At 35.7% G+C, this 21,990-nt stretch overlaps 1 protein-coding gene across 1 annotated transcript in view; it reads left to right on the forward strand.

The window, feature by feature from the left end:
* Positions 1–299: 299 nt before the first annotated feature.
* LOC132699879 (limbic system-associated membrane protein-like) overlaps positions 300–21,990 on the forward strand; it is a 169,562-nt gene continuing 147,871 nt past the window's right edge. Inside the window, exon 1 of the mRNA XM_060666834.1 lies at positions 300–571. Coding sequence (XP_060522817.1) covers positions 517–571 — 55 coding nt within the window. The 5' untranslated portion in view covers positions 300–516. The remainder of the gene's footprint in view (positions 572–21,990) is intronic.

Here is a 21,990-nt window from a genome sequence, read left to right on the forward strand (position 1 = left end):
GCCAAAAACCAAGTCCCGAAATCCGAAAAACGCGGTTCCCATAACCTGAAGCCGACGATTCACCCGCCGATTAAAACCCGATACATCACTGCGGAGTCTCTCCCCCATTATGACGGGAGTGTATTTGGCGCTCGAATCATCCCGGAGTCACTTAGGGACAAAACACCACTTTACAAAGAGTGACAAACTGGATCGCGCGCCAGAGGAGACCTGCGTGCACGCGAGTTGCGCGCACGCGCACACCCATCTGTTGCTTTGGCGCGAACGTAGAGTCCGAGCGCTCAGTGTTTCCCCGTCGCTCTATTTCGGCTCTACTACGACCCGCTCCTTGGTGGTGGTTTGTTAAGCTCGCGTTTTACGTCGCGCGTAATTTACGATCTTTTTTTGCGGCTATGCGTTTTTGGTGACGCGAAAAGAATACTTTTTTTTCTGATCCGAGGTGGACTATGGTCTGCGACGTTTAGTGGCGTCGGACTGTGTTCTTTGTTCTTCAGGTGGTACTACTCTGAAAGCGACATGTTTGGGAACGTCGTAGCAGTCATGGCGGGGCTGGCCCTTTTGGCCGTGAAAGGTATCTTTTTGTCTTACAGAGTGAAGAAAAAAATGAAAATTTGCAATGTATTTTTTAATTTTTTAAAATTTCGAATATTGATGTTTGCAAGATAAATACCGTGTTTTTACCAAACCAGCAAATTACACGCAAGGACTGTGAGAAGTAGTGAAATTTCCCTTCGCGCGAAAATGTTTGTATAAGGCGTTAAATACTTTTTCAAAAATTTAAAATTTGAAAAAACAAGCAATTAATTTTAAAAATTTTAAGTTAATTATATTGTTTAGACTTAAAACCTATTAATTATATTAATAAGGTTTATTTTATCTAGACAATTAATTACTCAAATGAAATGAAACGTAAAAAAGAAGCTAATAATATTGATTTGCTACAAACTTTAAGATCTATCTCGCTTTCATTTCTTTTTCGTCTTTTCTCCTTCTTATTTTTTTCTGAAGAGGTCAGTTTTTTTTTTAATACAGCGAAAAAAAATTTTTTTTTCAATATTTTTTGTTATTTTTAAAAAATTTGAATTTTTGATATTTGCAAGATCAAAACCGCACTTTTACCAAACAAAAACAAAACACCCAAAGACTGTGACAAGTAGCGACAAGTATCCCACTTACCCTTGCGCTACAATGTTTGCAAAACGCGTTAAATATTTTTGAAAAAAATTTTAGGCTGAAAGCCTATGAGATATAGGGAAAAATCCTTTCTGCCTTGTCTAGAAAATTAATTACTAAAAGTAATGAAATTTTATGTAAAAATAAAAGCCAATATTATTGATTTGTTACAAGCTTGGGCCCCAGGCTTTACAATTGTCTGCAAGTTAGCGTAAGCTATATGACATAACTATATAACTTAAAAATATCTAATGAAAAAGCTTAAGATAGTGATTTTCACTAACTTTGAGACAGAGTGGAAAAAAATGAAAATTTTCAATATTTTTTGTTATTTTCGAAAAATTTGAATATTACAATATCAAGACCGCGTAATTACCAAACCAAAAAATAACACGCAATGAAAATTAGTGAAAAGTGATCCGCTTTCTTTAAATAATTCATTAAGATTTAAAAAAAAACTTAAAAATATAAAAAAAGATTTGGTTTTTAAATTTTAAGTTTTTTTAATTGATTAAACTGAAAGCCCATGAGGTTAAGTAAAACCCCTCTTTTCTTTCCTAAGAATAAATTTATCTATATACGATATATACAATTGTTTGACAATTAGCATAAAAAAGGTCTACAACTTAAAAATATTTGCCAAAAAGTGTAAGCTACTCATTTTCAGCAATTTTGGGACCTTTTCTCATTTTAATTTTTAATTTCATCTTCTCCTCTTCTAGGTATCTTTTTTTTGTCTGAATTCATACTGGTTGTAATAATCCTACATCCATTTTATTTAACTAAAAATTTAAAGTTTGGGATCTAGATGCAATAACAATTTAAATAGCATACAGTTTGTTATTTCTGGCATTTAGAGAAGTTGTATAAATAATTTTTTTGTGTGTAAATAAATATATAAATATAAATATGGAAAACTGAAAACATTTCCCAAAATTTAAAAAAATAAAACTATAAAATAGAATAGAATATACAAAATTTATCAAAATAAATAAGAACTTAAAGTTTAGATTTTCATGCAATTATATATTTTTACATGACAATTGTTTCGACAACACCGGGTCTTTATTTTTTATTTACTACAAACTACCTGCTACTATATATACCGTAAAATGACCATAAAAGCATAATTAATGTTGTTGTGAGAATTTAACTTCAATAAAGGAGAGGTATTTAAATCTAACTCCATGGCTTCCAATAAATTTAATTTTCTACTTTTTGTGACTGTATGTAAAATACCAAATTGTCGTCAAAAATATGTTTTTCTGTGTTTAAGTGTGTAGCATAATTATAATCTAGACTATTGTTTTTAAAAGCTCTTTTATGTTCGTTAATGCGTTGATTGAAGGATCTACCTGTTTGTCCAATATAAATTTTAGAACAAGATCCGCATTTCAACCAGTAGACACCTGATTTTTGAGATTTTGGATATTTCGTTTTATTGTTTCTTAAAAATTTTCCTATTGTGTTTTAAGTTCTGAAAGCTCTTTTAAACCACATTTTGACAAATGTTTTGAAACTTTTTCACTAGGTTCTCCTATGTATGTAATTGATTTAAATTGTTCGTGTTCTGTATTAGGTTTCGGATAAATAGAGTTTGCTGTTGTTTGGATTTGTTTTTTATTTATAATTTTATCTATAATGGACGGATTGTAGCCGTTGTTCAGTGCAATTTGTTTAATGATATTAAGTTCTTTGTTGTAATTTTCATTAAGAAGTCTGTGTATAAAAAAGTGAAATGCAGCCATTTTGTATGTATAGGGGTGATTTGAGCTGTTTTGTATGACTGTGTCCGTGTGCGAAGGTTTATGATAAATTGAAAAATCTAATTTGTTTTGCTCTTTCGTAATAGTTAAGTCTAAAAAATTAATAGAGTTATCCTGTTCAATCTCGATAGTGAATTTTATATGATTATTTAATGAGTTAATGTAATTTAAAAAGTAATTCAATTGTCTGTCCGTTCCAACAAAGCAAGCAAAAACATCATCCACGTATCTATCCCGCCATAGAAAACTTTTACTTAAAGGATGTTCTAGTATGATATTTTCCAAATTTTCCATAAAAAACTCTGCTAACAAAGGACCAAGTGGGTTACCCATAATCAAATCTTCTTTAGAGATGTAAATTTGTCCATTAAATTCAAAATAATTTTGGTCTAAAAATACTATTAAGCAATCTAATAAATCTATCTAGAAGGTATTTTGATATCTTTAATTTTGTTGATTAATTCAAAAGGGTTTTTTATTGCAAATTTTGATTTAAAATCTGTGTGGAACTTTAAAATATTTGCTAATTTTGTTGAGAGTTTAACTGCTGAAGCTCACAATAACACAAATTCTTACAACAACATTCATTAAGATTTTATGGTCATTTTTCGGTATATATAGGAGCATGTAGTTTGTAAATATTACATTTGATAAAGACACGGTGTTGTAGAAACAATTGTCATGTAAAAATATATAATTTCGTGAAAATCTGAACTTTTACTTCTTAGTTACTTTGATAAATGGATTTTCATCAAGTAAAAGCCACCTCAGCCCAATGCAAATTTTATGTAAGTTTAACAAATATAAAAATAAAATAAATTGGACTTAAGTCCAAATTTTATAAAGCACACCTATACTCAAATTGCTATTTATTACCTGAATAACAAAAATAAAAATTTAAACAAATAAATTTAAAAATTATATTACTTTACTGTACTTATAGAAGAGCATATTACAAAAAAAAATTAACTGCATTAAAATGGACCAATTATATTTAGAATTAAAATTGATTAATTGAATATTAAAATAATTGAGGAAACGACATACCGTAACTGTATGCTTGTTAGAATTATTGGCGAGAATATATATAAAAATTTTATTAAATTTGTTTGCTGAATTGTTCTAATTGACCAAATTTAATTTTTAAAATCTGATATGCCTTTTATCTTTAATCCGAATAAGTCCAATATGCGTGCGTGCAAAGCAAAGTAATGGTTTTTATTGGCAAAACAAACCATCAAAAATATATAATTATAACACTTAAATGTTCCTCCGAATGTTGAAGATAAATAAATTCGAAAATTAGTTTCAAAGAATAATGAAGCCACAGAGAATCCTTGCAGCAAATATACGAGTCGATTATTTTTAGCCTCGCAGTTTCTGAGAGGGCGCGGTCCGGTTGGAACTCTCGCTCCTCCATTACAAAGTAATTTCCATACGCGTCCTCCATTACAAGATTAAATCGCCTTCAACTATCCCAGGGGACTATTATTTAATTACTTCCTGTCCCGATTGCAAAATATCGCGATGCGGCGCGACGGACGCCTCTGGCAAATTTAATTGTTTGCCCCAAAACACAATCGTTTTTTGTTGGCATGCGTTGGCTATGCTGTTAACGATAGTGTTCTCCTTTTGCGGGGAACGGGGAGGGGGAACGTTCATTTTATTAAGTGCCGGTCTAAGTTTCACTTTACAATCGGCCCCGTCGGAGGTGGGGGTGAATTCGTAAAGATTAATTCGAATTTGTTCCCGGGGTTTTGATTACTCCGCCGGCGAGGAGAGAAGAAGAGGTGTAAGCGACTATTAAAGTTTGGACGCGAAATAAGAGATCTTTGTGATTGATTACCGTACCGAAAAGAGAGGGGGCAGATCGCTACGTAACCCAAAACGAATTATAATTAATTAATATTGATAACGCTATAAAGTTTTATTTAATATGTATCGGTGTAACTAATTACTGCAAGCATTGAAAGTGAAAGGCGCGGGGATATCTTCTTAGTTATTAGAAGCCAACAATATCGAAGTTGTTTTGTCCATTATACTGTTTACAAGAGGTGTGTTCAAAAAGTAAGGCGAGTTTTAAGTTTTATCAAAAAGTGTTTATTTATTTACCAAAATTATTGTTGTCCCTTTCAAAGTTATCCCCCCATATGCCAACATTTTTTCGAATCATCGAAGCACTTCTGGTAAGCGCTTTCTGGAATGGCATTGAGTTCTTCCAGCGATATTTTACGTAGCTCCTCAATCGTTTCAAACCTCCATTCATGGGTTTTTTAAGTTTCGTGAAAAAGTCGCAGGAGGTCATATCCGGTGAATATGGTGGCCGAGGTTTTGTTTTTGGCCAAAAAGTCAGACACAAGCAACGATGAGTGAGCAAGTTCCTTATCGTGGCCCATAATCCATGAATTGTTTTCCCACAATTCCGGACGTTTTCTTCGTATTGCTTCTCGCAAACGGCGCATAATTTCAGGGTAATACTCTTGGTACTACGCCACGATAATCAAAGAAATCAGTAAGCAAAACGTTAACGTTTGATCGAACGTGAGGTGTTTTTTTCGGTCTTGGCGATTCTGGATTCTTCCATTGAGACGACTGGGCTTTGGTTTCGACGTCATAACCATATACCCATGATTCGTCTCGAGTTATGACCTTTTTGAGCATATCAGGATCATTGACATTGTTTAACAGCTCTTGAGCGATGCCATTTCGACTGTCCTTTTGTTCAAAATTTGAAAAACACGTTTCATGTCCAAAACTTCCAAAAAAATGCATATGGCAATAACCAATAGAGATGTGGATGTCTTCAGTAGTGATAAGTCTTAAAGTCTGTTCATAGATATAAGAAAGTGACTAACTGATACGAATTAAGGAAAGACCCGGGCAAGCTGTAAGAATGAAATATGGCCGAACAGGTCCGTACTTTGCTTAGAATTGAATTGAATTTTGTTAGGAGAGATACTAAACAATATTTATTTATTTGTGTGTGTATTTATGTTTAAATCTAAAATAAAATTACAAATTATTCTTATTCCGTACTTAAATGACTTAAAACTATTCACATCTATATCAGTATCACTATCGCTTTCATCGCCTGTTCTAATTATTATTTGTTCTATATTATTTGCAATATGGATATAGGATTGTTCTGCTTTTTCTATATGTTTAATAGAATTTGCCCAACTTTGTGGAGGGATGTTAAAAACTTCGGTTTCTATAAGTTTGAGGACATTCGAGTTACCACGGGGAAAAACACTGTTACGACGAATGGCAGATTTCAGTTGGTGCCAAACATGTTCAATGGGATTAAATATACAGTGGTAGGACGGAAGCCTTAAAACTGTATGCCCTAGATTTTTTGCATAATTATCACAGACGTATTCCTTTTGTAGGTTCAAGCTTTGTAGAACCTCAATTAAATGCTTTTTGGCATAATCTTCGTGAAAATAAATGTCGTTATTATACATGTAGTTTTGGATTATTGCTTTTATGTCACATGAGGAAGGGGTTTTAGTCAACTGTCTACTGTGATAACTCGCATTGTCCATTACAATGACGCTATTATGATGAATGTTTGGAACTAGTTTGGTTTTAAACCAACTTTCAAATAAATCAGAGCTGGAGTCTTCATGGTAATCCAGAGAAGAATCTTTAATATTTTTCGCAGATAGAGAAAGTTCATTTGGAATCCAACCATCTTTAGAGCCAGCATGCAAAATAGTTATTCTTTTACCTCTTTTTGATGGCGCGTTTGTTTTACTCTTATCAGTTGAGTCAACCCAACCCTTTTCCGGGGTATCAAAAGTGTCGAACCAGGTTTCATCCAAGTTAATTGGCCGTTGTTGTTCTCTGTAAATCCTAATTTTTTCTAGATATTCCAGTCGCCATTTAACCCATGTGTTGAATACACTTCCATAAAGTAGCTCTGTCACATTTAACACCGGTTTCATCTTTTTCAAGCCTCCTAATTAAGATATCTAATGTAGGCACGCTTTGTTCCTCGTATAACTGGTAAAGTTAACGCCGTATTATATCGTGATCACTTTCATCTACGCTCGTGAAAATGTCAGCATCGGTTCTTTTTTCCTCGCTGAAATGGGATTATTCACAATTTTCCATACAGTTGATGTTGGAATTTTCGTCAATGTGGCCGTTTCTTCTAAAGATGCATGCTTGCTGGCACCACGTTCAATGAGAGTCAAATAAACATTGTTTATAACTTAGTCTCAATAGAATACTGTTCTCTACATTTGGGCGGGAGCAACTCCTGAGATACAGGAGACTCGCACATATTTTGCATAATTCGCACACGATTCAACACACGCTGTATTACACACGAAATAAGAATGATTACTAATAAACTTAAACCGAAGAATATTAAACACAGGTAGGTATAAAATTATTTTCTATTACGGACCACAATTTTACCTGAATTTAAATTCCGAAACTTTAGGTAATAATCTTGTTGCATTGTATGTTAATGACAACCCTCGGATAATCCCATTCAAAAGCAATTGGTCACTTTCTTATATCTATGAACAGATTTTCTTCTGCCCTATCCGGTTTCTTTATACTTTGTGCCAACAATGCATCAATAAAGCCTATTTATTAGAATCGCAAAAATAAATAATACCTACGCCTATGGGCACCATATTGAGCGAAATTGGTGGTAATATCCCATTTTATTTTTCTATACTTTTCCGAATTTGCCGATAAACAAACTATCGACGATTATTACTAACAACAAACTGACCAAGCTCGCTATCAAACTACACATAATACGCGAAATTACAAATAATAACCTAGTATTAATATTTGTTACTGAATATTCAGCATTATATGCCCGTGCAATTAACTAATTAAAAATTTAACGATATTTACGTCATCGATAACAATATTTTTTCTATTGTTAATATACAGGAGAAGGCCAAACGAAAAATGACATTAGCTCAATCTAAAGATAACATTGACTGCTTATTGAAGGGTATGCGGTAAAATAATAGACAGTGGATATTGATATTATATAAATATTTATACTTCTCTCTCTTTCTCCCTCTCTGGGATTTGAACTGGCGGTCGATCGTATATGTAATTAAAGCTTCTAGAACGAACCTTTAAACTACACAGAGCGCTTAATTTTTTCACACACATTCATAACACCACGAAGTCCCTGGTTTTTATATGAACATTAACATTAATTGGACTGACGACAATCATATTAATAAGGTAAAGCTAAAAGATATACGTAATAATAATAATAATAATAATAAAAACCTTTATTTATGTTTGTATAGGATATTGACAAAAAAAAAGTAATGACGTATAATCCAAGACTGCAAACAGTAATTTATAAACAAGGAAGGAAAGAGACTAACTAAAGTATTCTTCTACTGAGCACAGGCATTTAATCACGAGATATTCTACAAACAGGTAGATCCTTCAACAAACGTATGAACGAACATTAAAGATAATTTATAAACAATAGTCTAGATTCTTATTATGCTACCCAGTTAAACACAGAAAAACACACAACACCATCGCAAGACATTTCATGTTGTGATCTACACAATCGAATGCCCTGCTGAGGTCACAGAATACCCCAACAGGACACTCGCCGGACTCTATAGAATTAACATATATATTTAACTTTAGTAAGTGATGCAACTACTGAACTTTGTCGTTTTGTATGTCAACATATATTACTTTTTCTGTCCATGTAGTTTAATTTAATATTTAGAGAACTTTTTAGATATCGTAAAACTCTCCGGATACATTTCCATAGTTTTTTGTTACTCATAAACCTACTTAAAATGTTGACAGCCACCACACTTAAATTATTTTTCGTGAATATCATTAAATATAAATTTTCATAGAAACTTCCACACGCTGCCGTAATACTTTTTACAAAACTTCAGTTTCAGTCAAGCTCCGAAGAAACAAGTTCCACTCAGCAAAAACCGATGCAGGAGGATTCCAGAAATTTTATAAAAAGTATCATTAAATATATTAGACATCCGATGGAATTTAATTCTAAAATGTATAATTTACCTTTGTTGTAACAACGTCACTGAATTGTTGGAGATAATTGGAATACCCTTCGTGGCATCTGACTGTCGGCTATTTGCCGATAGCTTTTCAAAAAGTTTCAAGTCTTCCTCTAGCACATTCTGCATTGTTGAAAGAAAGCTATGGCAGTGTGAAACTAATACTACTGTTCCGTGATTCAAAATGGTGTGTTTTCTGATGGGAATGCAAGGTGGATATACTAAATACTCTTGTTATCTTTGTATACGATCGAGTCGAATTTCATATTGAAAACAAATTTGAACGAATTTTTTCCTAAGTTGTCTGTCTAAAAATAATGAATTCACCAAGCTTCTTAGTGCTTGTGATAAACGTGCCTGGAAGAGTTTTGTAGCAGTAGTTGATGGCTTGCTGGGAAATCATAGAGCTGACAATTATAAACAATTGATTGAAAAACATTCTTGAAAGGTTGAAAGAGATTATTGTCCAACTGCTACAGTGATGACCCGTCAGAAATGCAGATCAAGCCCGATGGCTTTACATCGATTCTCATTTCACATTCAGCAACATACTTGGTGAAAGAGGATCATTCGAACCTGATAATAGGAATATAGGGAGACCAAGGTATTAAATAACCGCTGCAAGAATCTAAAGAATACTTCGAAATGTAAAGGCTGACCCGTCAACGAGAAAACTGGCTTCTCAGGAAAGAATTGCTGTATGAGGGTGATGAATAATTGCTAATAATTTTATGCAATCAAATTTTAATAAAAATTTCTAAATTACCCGCAATTCTTAAATGTCATATTGTTCCCTGACGAAGAATAAAAATGTTCATTTGTGGCTAAACGATAACACTTATCGACTTGAAACAAGAGTAACAATTTTTGAGGATTTGTGATTCTGCTTAAGGCAATTTGTTCCATTTTGCAATAAATAAATAATATAAATTTAATTGTTGTAAGTTCTCGAACACATATTCTGGCGTTTTTTTCTTCTGGTTAAGCGTCAGTCAATCTAAAAAAAAAACATTTTCAGTTTTATTTTGCTGGCCCGTACATAGCAACCGTATTTTTTTTTAACAAAGGCTGTCTGACTCGCCTGGACTTGTATCAGGAACTGAATGTTTCCTTTATATATTTTTAAATGTCCGGGACTATGAAAAAACTTGGATAAACAGCTGCCGTCGCTCGTGATAATTAAGAGTTTTCCTATTTATTTCCGCCGCGCAAACTTGTTTAACCTCGGAAGTTATGGTTGGTTTAGTAAGCCACTAAAAGGGCCACTTGTTTATATTGACAGATTTATCGCCGCCCCGAAGCAGGGAGTTAGCGTCTAGCCCGGGAAAAGAGCCAACTGCTACTCCATATTTACTTCGGAACTAATTTAAAGTAGTTCGCCCCCACCACCCACGTCGCGCCCTAATAGTTTCTTACGCGATAAATTCCGCGTCCCTCGATTTCATTCCGGTCGGTATTTCCCGGAACGCGACCGAAGTTATCTCAGATTATGAAATATTTACCGATGCTCTCGCCCCCTACCACCAAAATATAACCCGCTCTCCAGATATGTCCCATGAATATTCAATACGGGACGTTCCCGGTAAAGGGTTTATTCCTATTTACATCCCTATTTGTATTTGATGCGCCTCCGTACACGAATTCAGATAAGGGAGCAAGGGGGGTTTGATTAGGACCATGGAAATGCGAGTAGGGGATTATAGAAAATAAACACCGCGGAAGACCATTTTCCTTCCATTTGTTTCAACAGGCAAATACGAGAAAAATAATGAAAATACAGTACAAAATACAAGGAAGGTAATCCCACAAATTCTGAATGTTATGGAAAACTTGTGGATTCCTCCTGCTGAGTCGAACTTGCTGACGTTTCGCCAATCATCCTGTTGGCTTCTTCAGAGCTTCACTGAAACTGGCTGGCATTTTATTCTGTACCTACTTATATATTGTTTGAGGAGGGCGGAGCTAAATGAGGGGCTTAAACACGGAATAGGGTGACTGATACCCATATTGGTGACAGATAAAGACCTGAGTCGCGGCTAAGATTGTTAGGTTGTTTTTAGATTTCTATAGACTATTTTCGTTGGTACGAGGTTAGCGCCAATATTTCCCGGCCTGATATAGACGAAGCTCCAGTATCACCATAAAACTTTGTCTTCTTTTAAATATATATTTTAGTAGGTGCAAATAACGCAAATTGGGTATAGAGCAGTCATAAAGTTTTTGACAAAAGTAGGGTTAGCACCTAAAATTATTAAAGAAGGGCTGGATGGGGTGTACGGCCAAAGTTCTCCTTCCTATTCAGTAGTGAAAGAATGGGCAAAACGTTTTCGAATGGGGCAGGAGTCCCTTGAAGATGATTCAAAAACTGGTCGACCAGTGGAGGTCATAACAGAAGATATTGTTGCGATTGTGGAAGAGGTGGTATTGAGTGATCGACGTTTAAAGGTCAAGGAAATCTCAGAAATTACTAAGCTTTTTGATACAAGTGTTCGTCGAAACCTGCATGATCATTTAGGTATGCATAAGGTTAGTGCAAGATGGGTTCCTAAAAACCTTTCAGCTATTGGAAAACAACGCCGTGTCTAGTGTGGGCGGTCTTTTTTGGAACTCTGTGGGTCGGAACCGAAGCCTGTGATAGAAAATATTGTGACGGGAGATGAAACTATAGTTGAACTGAGGTGGCTTTTATTTGATGAAAATCTATTTATCAAAATAAATAAGAACTAAAGTTCAGATTTTCACGAAATTATATATTTTTAGATGACAATTGTTTGGACAACACCGTGTCTTTATCACTTGAGAAAGTTGTTATTTAGATTGACAAGTGCCTAGTTAAAGGAGAGTACAAAGAATATGCTCGTGAGAGGCCAAAATTAGGGAACGGTGCTGTGCCAACTATTTTCGAGAATGCCCCAAAATACTTCACCCAAACACAGCCCAATGTTGTTCGTTTAGTTTATGTCGAAGCAGAGCAAATGGAGGCAGCGATAAAAGCAAGCCTAGAGACACAAAAAACCTTTGAAAATGTCAAAAAGATTTCATCAGTGGGAGATAAGTTCGTTTAAAATCGATTGTAAGATTTGACGGCAATAACACCTAATAAAAGCTTGTAATAATTGTAGATCGTAAAAATATGTTTAAAACTAATACAATAAATAATACCTGACTCTAAAATAATTTTCCAAATACTTTTAGGTAATTAATATTAAAGGAAATCTTTAGGAAACCATTTTATTGCAATCCTCGATCTATTAGGGTCACGTGACCACCAATACCGGCAATACGCGCCCAGGCAGCTATTTTTCGTCTGCTGCATGCCTACCAGGCCCACGAACTTTTTTTGTAAACTATTTGAATATTCCTGAGTGAACTAAATTTTTTGCTAGGCAATGTAAAAATATAAGATCCAAAATTTTAAGGTAAAGCGTCTTTGTCTATTATGGGCAGCAGAAATTCGACCAGGGTGCTCCTGTGGGTGCCACTAGAAACGAAAAAACGCGTGAAATTTTCGACACGTGCGGCAACGTTTCTCCGATCCGAGACATACGTCGGATTCATTCCGGCCCTTAATGGCCCTTTCAGAGGTAATGGGCCGCCTCGCGCCTCTGCTCGCGCCGCTTGATTGTGATTTATCATCCCGCTATGAGTGACGTCTGCAGGGTCGGACGACTTTTTTTCCCTCTGTCGCTCGGCATTTGTTTTTTCCGGTTGTCGACGCAGCCTCTAGAGTCTTGGTCGATAACCAAGGCCATCTGAATTCGAAACATGCACTAGGACATTAAAAAAAAAACCAAAACAGAAGATCTGAAGCTCTGGAAACATAATAGATTTCTGTAATGTGTTCAGAAAATGCGTAAGGGTCACAAATGCAATTAAGGCAAAGAGAACATATGAAAGTAGAGGGACATCTTCTCTAAAGAATATGAGAAATTGGAACCGACGGACTCAGCTGATTTGAAAAATAGGGACTGACGGAAGAAAATTACATATCTATCTATTTATAGATAGTTATTTGCTTTTTGTTTTTTTTTTTAATGTAACTTTCTAGTTAATTTGACATATTTAATTTGACTCAAATTTGTTTTACGAGCTGAATACTGAATACTGGGAAGCAATGTAGCATGTAGAGTAACAAGTGACATGCCTAAATGCTGGTAGAGGTCACTGCAAAACATAACGGAGATAAAAATTAAGGCAAAAAAGAAACAAGGAAGATGAAGCCTGAAGAATTTGAGAGATTGGAGAACAATAACGTTGAAAGGACTATTCTGAGCAGTAATTAGCGATTATCGTACGGATTGGCATGATCTGTAAGAAAGAATCGAAATGGATCTTTTGACTTCGCTTAAGTTCATTGTAAACTGAGCGCGTGATGAAAGCCTACTATTACAAGCACCAGCAGAAGGTGAAAAAGAAGGCAAGAAGAAATTGGAAATAACCTTGAAGGATCTGTTTAGTCATTTATTCACGTTTTTTTTATCGTTGTGGATTAACCTGACTTGAAATAAACATAACCTTCACGGAATATGTAAGTGGCCGAAGTGGTCTGGTTTAAATAACAAACTAAATACATGTCGAAATGCTAGAGGCCACTGCAGAGCGTAAAGCAGATAAAAATGAAGGCAAGTAGAAGGCAAGGAAGAAAAAGAAAGAGAAGAAGAACAAGGGTCCAGACTGAAGAATTTGAAATATTTGACGGTAGCAACGCTGAAAGAACTGTTTTGAGCAGTTATTAATAATATAAAAGTCACAAATGTAGTACTGACAGCCCCACTTGCAAGGAAGAATATTGAATATATGTTCGGCTTTCGAAATAATTATTTGCTTTTTCCTTGTTTCTAATGTTGAATTTATTTTAAACTGAGGAAAAGCAACTACTACAAGTCCCCGTAGAAGGTAATATGGTAAGAATAACGGCAAGAAGAAGAAAAAGAAGAAGTATTCAACCTGAAGAATTTGAAAAACTAAAGGCAAAAACATTGAAGGAACTGTTTTAAGCACTAATTAACCATATAAGATTGTTTTAAAGGTCGTAAATGGTTTTTTTATCGTATGGACTGACCTGAATATCTGATGAAAGGCCACCTGTTCCAGCTGCTGCAGAAGGTAATAGAGTATAAATTAAGGCAAGAAGAAAGCAAGGCAGAAAGCTCACTGAAGGATTTGGCAATTACTTTGAAAGAACTGTTTATTCATACTTTTTCTATTGAACATAACCTTCACCTTCACAAAATGGCAGAAAAAAATTGAATATCTCTGTGGCTTTTTAATTTGTTCCTTATTTCATCTGTGTAAAGTAATTTTTTACGACTTTAAAATTCTACCCTGAGAACTTCAATCGTCAAAAAATCGTCAGCCTTTGGAAAGGTTCCAAAGTCACCCGCCCATCTAACTTTGAATTCCGTATTTTGAAAATTTCGTCATATTTTCCCGCCCGCACCAGATATTGACAAACAAGGAGTCCGCATTTGCGTAAATCCCCCCACCCCCCCAACCAAACTCGTAATCTCGAAAAGACCGACACTTTCCTCTCAATTTTTCCGGGACAAAACGACAATGATTTTGTCTGTCGTCGCCAGCACTAATTGTACCGTAACGTTTCCACGAACGGGTCCCGTGTAACGAGCGCGCCCCTCCTTTAATTGCCGTTAATTTAAGCATTCGTTTCGTTTTCTTCCTCGATTGCCCCCCGCCCGATCCGGGGGAGGATGTATCGCGTTATTGCGAGGAATAAAATTATACGCTTAACGTTGCCCGTCGCTAATTAAGACAATTGACGTTTTTACGACGGTTTTTACGGCCGGGCGGTTTAATAACCTCGTAAGTCATCTCGAGGGCTTTAATTTAAACATTCGCCGCTCGTGTAGGCTTAAATCGTTGCTACGGCGGCGGGGGGGGGGGGGGAGTTTGGGAAACAGAAACCCGTGCCAAAGGTCGCCGGCACATTATACGCTAGATCTTTTTTCATTTTCACCGGGTCCAAACATTAGGGTATATACAGGGTCCTGCATTAGTGCGTCCCTATTTGCAACCGTAGAAAATAACAAGATTGCTTTCGAAAAATCGTCGCTGGGCAGGGCAAGTTCGTTGCAAGTAGCGCGACTCAGCATTTTATTTTAAAAAAAAGGCGCTTCGCTTATTCTTGTGTTAGAGGGATGCATTTTTTTCTATCATGCTCCTGCGGACCACTATGGAACTTTCGCAAAATCGATGTAACTTTATTCTGTATACATCCTTTATAAAGTGTGGTTCAAATCTCGTTGAACTTCAAAGTTACGGCAAACTTAGGAAAATATCAAAATTTGTACCAGTAATTGCAATATAATATTATATTTTTTCAAATATCTCGCGCCCCCTGTAATGTAGACAAAACCTTAAACTCTCTCTCGACACAGTTTACGATACTCTTCATATCAAATTATGACATCTTTAAATGTTTTTTAATTTATCGCCAATAATTCATCCAAAAAAAGCGAATATTTCTAGGATCTATTAGAGGCTATAGCTCTGGATCTGCTTAGTTTGGTTCTGAATTTTTCCAATGGAGTAAATAGCTTTCAAGAAAGTACTTGTTTTTTCAAACCATGCAATACGTGGTAATTGATGGTAATTTCCGCGTCTCCTGGTAAAATTATTTTGTCAATTAAGGTAATAGTTTTCCAGAAATTTTTCAAAAATTAAAAAACATATTACGCAAGTCTTGATTGCTCCCAGTTTCTACGGTTTAGATGTGGGTGTGGACTTTCACTTCTCTGCTAAATTTGAAGTCGATAGTTACAAATTTGAGACACCTATTAGATTTTTGAATGTGGTATCACATGAAGGGAATATTTTATTTAAAATTTGTTGGAGGGAGCATTATATTTGCACATTCCCTACCCATACTACTAGAGTGAACATTAAAACTGCGTGTAATATGGATGGCATCAGTATATTTACATATTCCCACAACACTGTAGAAGTCTTATTTTTTGTTAGAATTTTACTAACATAGTCTTGCTTGGCGGCTTTTATCGCATATACAGATCATTTTTCTCATTCAGTGTTTTCTATTTTTATTGTTTCTTTTTATTTACCTGATATTTTTGGTTATGTATGACTGAATTGTTTTTATGAAATTTTGTGGTGATAAGTATAAGTGTAAGTATAAGCATATTTATATAAGTATCACAAAGATCTTTTGGTATTCTTATTACAAGTCCCAATACTTGGGTAGCTATACTGAACATGATGTCATAGTGATCTGTGCACCGAAGCGTACTATTCAAATGTATACCCAGATCCTCTATATGTATATTCAATGTTGTCCTAAATTTTAATGATTATTCACCATAAGATAAATTCATTGGGAATCAAAGAGTTTCGTATTCAGTGTAAACCGCACTTTAGGATTAACGTCGTTGTATTTTCAGATCAAATTGTATATCGGAAACGATACCAATGACAAAGTCGGACAAACGCAATCCGATCGGATAATTTCGATATTCGAATTTACGAAGCTTTTTACGACCACTAAACTAAGTTTAAACAAGCGCACACCATAGATCAGCGACGACAGTAAAGTGCTATATATTGTTTGGGTATGTTTGTCCCGGTTATTTGGTGCGGTTCCCCGCACAGGACCGTATCGAACTATTATTGCGTCCCTATTGCTGTAACTGTTTGATGATGGTGGTGTTGCTTTTGTCGTTCCCATTACAGGTAAATTAAAATGTTTAAATGAATTAAACAACACTGATTCTAATCTCAAACAAATAGGTGAAATAAGTAATAACAAAACATTGAAATAAAACTTACAGGACAGGAATCGTTAAATTTGACAGTGTATTGTTTACTCTATAGTTCAGTTAGTAACATAGTAGTTAGCGTTCAGTTAGTAGTATAGTGTTCAGTTAACGGCAAAATAGTAGTTGCGCAGCGTTAAGCGCGAAACGAAATATTTGATAATTATTATTGAACTTACCCAAAAACATTGATCATTGACCTTCATCCACAGATTGGTAAAAAATTTAGACATATAAGGCAAGGTTTCTAAAAGACTACTGAGGGTTATATCTTGCTCTTTCCTATTTTTACCTTAGTGTTACTGAAATAAGGGCAATCATAAATTTGAAACGTCATTAGCAATGACATTGTTTCTATTTATACAAATACTTTGGTCATGACTGGCAGTTATCAAATAACTTAAACCTTATGAAAGTCTTCAGTAAAGAGAGACAATTTTCTTCTTCTTTTTGTACAATCTTCTAACTTTGGAGGTTGGCGACCAAAATGGCAATATTCTTCTTCTGTCAGGTGCCCTTGTTCCTTCTACTTTACCCTGCATGATGAGCTGCAGGAATGCAAATTTGTCACCACGCATTATATAACCAAAATATTCAAGATTTTTTCTCTTGCTAGTGTGGCTAAATTGGGTTTGTGTGTGAAAAATCTAAAATACTCTGAAAATTGTCCTTTTCAGGCGAAAATTGTTAGCCATAAATCAAAATTCGTAGTTCATACAGTTCTGCGGCCAGCTTCGAGATCTAGATTTTTTACGGGTTTAGAGCCAAAATTTCCCGCCCGGACATAGATGCAGCTCCAGTATCACCATAAAACTTGAAACAAATTGAGTATAGAGCAGTCATAAAGTTACACAATTGAAGTAATTCCAATCGACGACGGCCTTTAAACCCGAATGAAGATAATAGCTTAGTCATAAAGTTTTTGACAGAAGAAGGAATAGCCCTTAAAATTATTAAGGAAAAGCTGGATAGTGTGTACGGTCAAAGTTCTCCTTCGTATTCTGTAGTGAAAGAATGGGCACAACGTTTTCGAATGGGGATTGAAGATGATTCAAGAACTGGTCGACCAGTGGAGGTTATAACGGAAGACATTGTTGGAATTGTGGAAGAGGTGGTACTGAGTGATCGACGTTTAAAAGTCAAGGAAATCTCAGAAACTACTAAGCTTTCTGATACAAGTGTTTGTCGAATCCTGCATGATCATTTAGGTATGCAAGATGGGTTCCTAAAAACCTTTCGGCTATTCAAAAACAACGCCGTGTCGAGTGTGCGCGGTCTTTTTTGGGACTCTGTGGGTCGGAACCAAAGCCTATGATAGAAACTATTGTGGAGTGGCGTCGTAAGGGTGAAGCACCTCCAAGAATATTCAGAGTCTGCCAGTCAACAAAAAAGGTGATGGCCACGATCTTTTGGGATTGTGAAGGAATTCTTTTGATAGATTTTTAAAGAAACTAATACCACAGTCATTGGTAAATATTACGCAACATTATTACATAAATTGAGAGACTGCGTACGTGCAAAACGTCGAGGAAAACTCCCCAGAAGCGTGTGTCTTTTGCACGATAATGCACCTGTCCATACTGCTAATGTTGCACAAGCTGGCATTTTAGAGTGTGGGTTCCAATAGATAGATCATCCTCCCTATAGTCCAGATATGGCCCCAGCGACTATTATTTGTTTGGATGTTTGAAAAAGGACTTACGTGGACGGCAGTTTAACGACGAAGTTGAGTTAAAAGAGGCTGTTTTAGCTCATTTTGCAGACAAACCAAAAGAATATTTTTTTAATGGGATTGAGTTGTTAATAAAGAGATATAATAAGTGTATTGAAGTTAAGCGGGATTATATTGAAAACTAATAAAAAATTGTTACTCTACTTTGTTTCTTTCATATTCAGGCCGGGAAATTTTGGTCCTGCGCTCGTATATTCACGGTTTTCGTCTATAAATATGAAAGTCGGTATTTTTCACGGTCAATCTATACTGCACGGTTTGAGAAACAAATATTTTTTCGAAAACTATGTACTCTATTGGAAAAATTCATATACCATTGAATGTACTAGATGTAGGGCTATTTCAAGCATTTTTTGAATTACGTACAAAGTACAAAAAATCTAATATTGAAAATTAAATTGCCGTATTCGTGGATAAATTTTTATCTGCAAATGAAAAATTATTAATTTGGTGTAAACGGTATCGTAAACTGTGTAGAGATGGAGTTTCGGGTTTCCTCTATCACAAATTTTCATAGTTACCAAAGTTTGCAGCGACTTTGAAGTTCGGTGAGACGTGAAAGACACTTTATACATCAGAACTGCGTGATTCGAGGACAGTATTCGGATTTTTGTCCCAATAATGGTTGAATATCAATGAGTGACCCTAAGAGACACAATGGAATTTTAAAATATTGGTACCATTCTTATATATATTATATTGTTGTTACTGCTATCGCTAATAAGTTTAATTATGTTGTTATTGAGACATGGTCGTAACCGATTTATTTCCATATACCGCCCTTATGAGGTCACTGAAGAATGATAACATTTTCGGACATTTTTTTTAACGGAATAATATGCAACAAATTTGATATACGCCATTTAAGTTATGAGTTTGATTTAGCACGAGCGGAGCGTGTGTTTAATGCATTAGTGACTGCGTATTTTACATTAGTTTTGGGTATATTTTTTGCAAAATAGCCCGTAGTGAGCAGAACGATGCTATTTTTACGTGTCTCCTTTTTCTTTTCTTAAACAAAAACATTATTAAGAGTACGTACATTCCACGGGGTCTTACGAGAATGAAATTTTCGTGTTTTTTAATCTTTGCGTTAGGACAAAACTCAAAAATATCCAGAGTACGGTCCTGCAAGGAACGGGCCCATTTCGCTCCGCTGTAAAAACAAATAATACGGGGATTTTTACGAGTAGACAGGCGTACCGTAAACATGTCACTTTGGACGCTTTTTATGGCCCGCACGTACCATATCGACGGAGAAACGAGACCATTACGGACCACCAGACCCCCCCGCCAGGAAATGAATTGTTGATTTGTGCCGCTCGTATTGGATTGATAAAAACGTTCTTTCGGTCATTGTCGCGGATAAACGGCCGGGACATGCGAATTGTCCCGGAAACGGATTTTTTCCTTGCCGGCGGCCGCCTTTGTGGCGCAGGCGCGAGGATATATCGGCATGTGTATCGTTCCGAAACTTTTGTGGTCGATGGTACATTTAAAATCCACAAAAGAAAAATATATAAACGTAGATCACATTAAGTTTTAAAAAGTCAGCTGCATTAACCACTCGAGTTTTAGGTATATTCCAAATGTCTTGAGGTGGAATTGTATATGGTTGTGTGAAAGTCATTTCGTTTTTTCCCGTCAGAGGACTTAATTACGTTTTTTCGAAACCAACTTCACACTTAAGCCGCATAACCATTATATGTCTTGAGAGCTGATATTGCAAGGCTTGTGTGTGAAAAAGTTCTATTAATTCAACGCAGTAGTTTTTGGTTGGTGCCCTTTTAAATATGGAGAGCAATAAGCAGCATTTTCGTCATATTTTACTTTTTTACTTCAGAAAAGGTAAAAATGCTGTCCAAGCGAGAAAAAAATTGACGGATGTGTATGGAGAAGGCGTGTTAACAGTACGCCAGTGCCAGAACTGGTTTGCAAAATTTCGATCCGGCAATTTTGATGTCGAAGATGCACCACGGTCTGGAAGGCCGGTCGAAGCTGACAAAGATGCGATAAAGGCATTAGTTGATGCAAATCGGCGAATAACCACACGAGAGATCGGTGAGAGATTAAATTTGTCGAATTCGACTGTTTATGGCCATTTGAAAGGCATGGGCTTAACCTCGAAGCTCGATGTGTGGGTGCCCCATGTCCTTAAGGAGCGAAATTTGTGTCGTCGCGTTGACGTGTGTGATTCGCTCCTCAAACGTCAAGAAAATGATCCATTTTTGAAGCGGATTATTGCTGGGACGAAAAATGGGTTGTATTCAACAATGTTAAACGCAAGAGGTCATGGAGCAGAAAAGATGAACCGGCTCAAAGCGTGTCAAAAGCCAACATTCACCAAAAAAAGGTGATGCTCTCCGTTTGGTGGGATGTCAAAGGAATCGTTTTTTTTGAGCTTTTGCCGGACAATACAACGATTAATTCAGAAGTCTATTGTCATCAACTGGACAAATTGAATGATTCACTTAAAGAGAAGAGGCCCGAATTAATCAACAGGAAGGTTGTAGTGTTCCACCAGGATAATGCGAGACCTCACACAAGTTTGGTCACTCGCCAAAAACTTTTACAGCTTGAATGGGACGTACTGCAACATCCACCATATTCTCCATATCTGGCGCCTTCCGACTACTATTTGTTCCGGTCCCTGCAAAATTTTTTGGATGGCAAAACCTCTACCTCAAATGAAGATGTCAAAAACCACCTGAACCAGTTTTTTGCCAGCAAGGACCAAAACTTTTATGAGAGGGGAATTATGTTACTGCCAGAAAGATGGCAAAAGGTGTTGGACCAGAATGACCAATATATAATTTAATAAAATATTTATTCATTATACGACAACTGTCTTTCATGTTCCCCAAAAAAACGAAATGACTTTCCGAACAACCCAATAAAATCAAGGAAAAGGGAATGCGACCTTGTCCTCCTCAGTTTAATGTAAACCCTTTTTCAAAAAATCTGTTCAGTCAGTACAGCTGTCGAGCCCTAAAGTGCTCTTTTCAGGTGCTGCTCGTAATGTGACCTTATTTAGGGTGCCCATATCGATGTTTTATGTAACAAATTAATATCTATGCTTTTAGAATGTTGAAAAACACATTTAGTACGGACGTGCTCAGAAACGCCTGTGAGCATTGTTCCATTTTTAAATATATTATGCAGTTACACTATAGGGAAATTCTAGCCACGCAATATCACTTTAAACAGTTCAGTGAAAACTTGTCGTTTAATTGTTTACCTTTTATATCAAATATTTTGGTAAGTTTTGCATAAAGTTCATGTTCTCTACTTTGGATTTAAGTAGTTGATGTGTAGTTTGAGTATTTTTTTTAACTAGAGCCAATAACTATAAAATATAAGTTTGACAATTGTTTTAAAATTAATTTTATGTGATTTTAGGTTACAGAATGCCACGGACTTGTAAAAATTCCTCAGATTGTTTTTGCTACATTTGTGGGGAATGCATTCTAAAACCACAGCGACATGTCATGACC

The sequence above is a fragment of the Cylas formicarius genome, unplaced genomic scaffold, assembly GCF_029955315.1.
Source record: "Cylas formicarius isolate icCylForm1 unplaced genomic scaffold, icCylForm1.1 PGA_scaffold_3__17_contigs__length_32017465, whole genome shotgun sequence".
Lineage (NCBI taxonomy): Eukaryota > Metazoa > Arthropoda > Insecta > Coleoptera > Brentidae > Cylas > Cylas formicarius.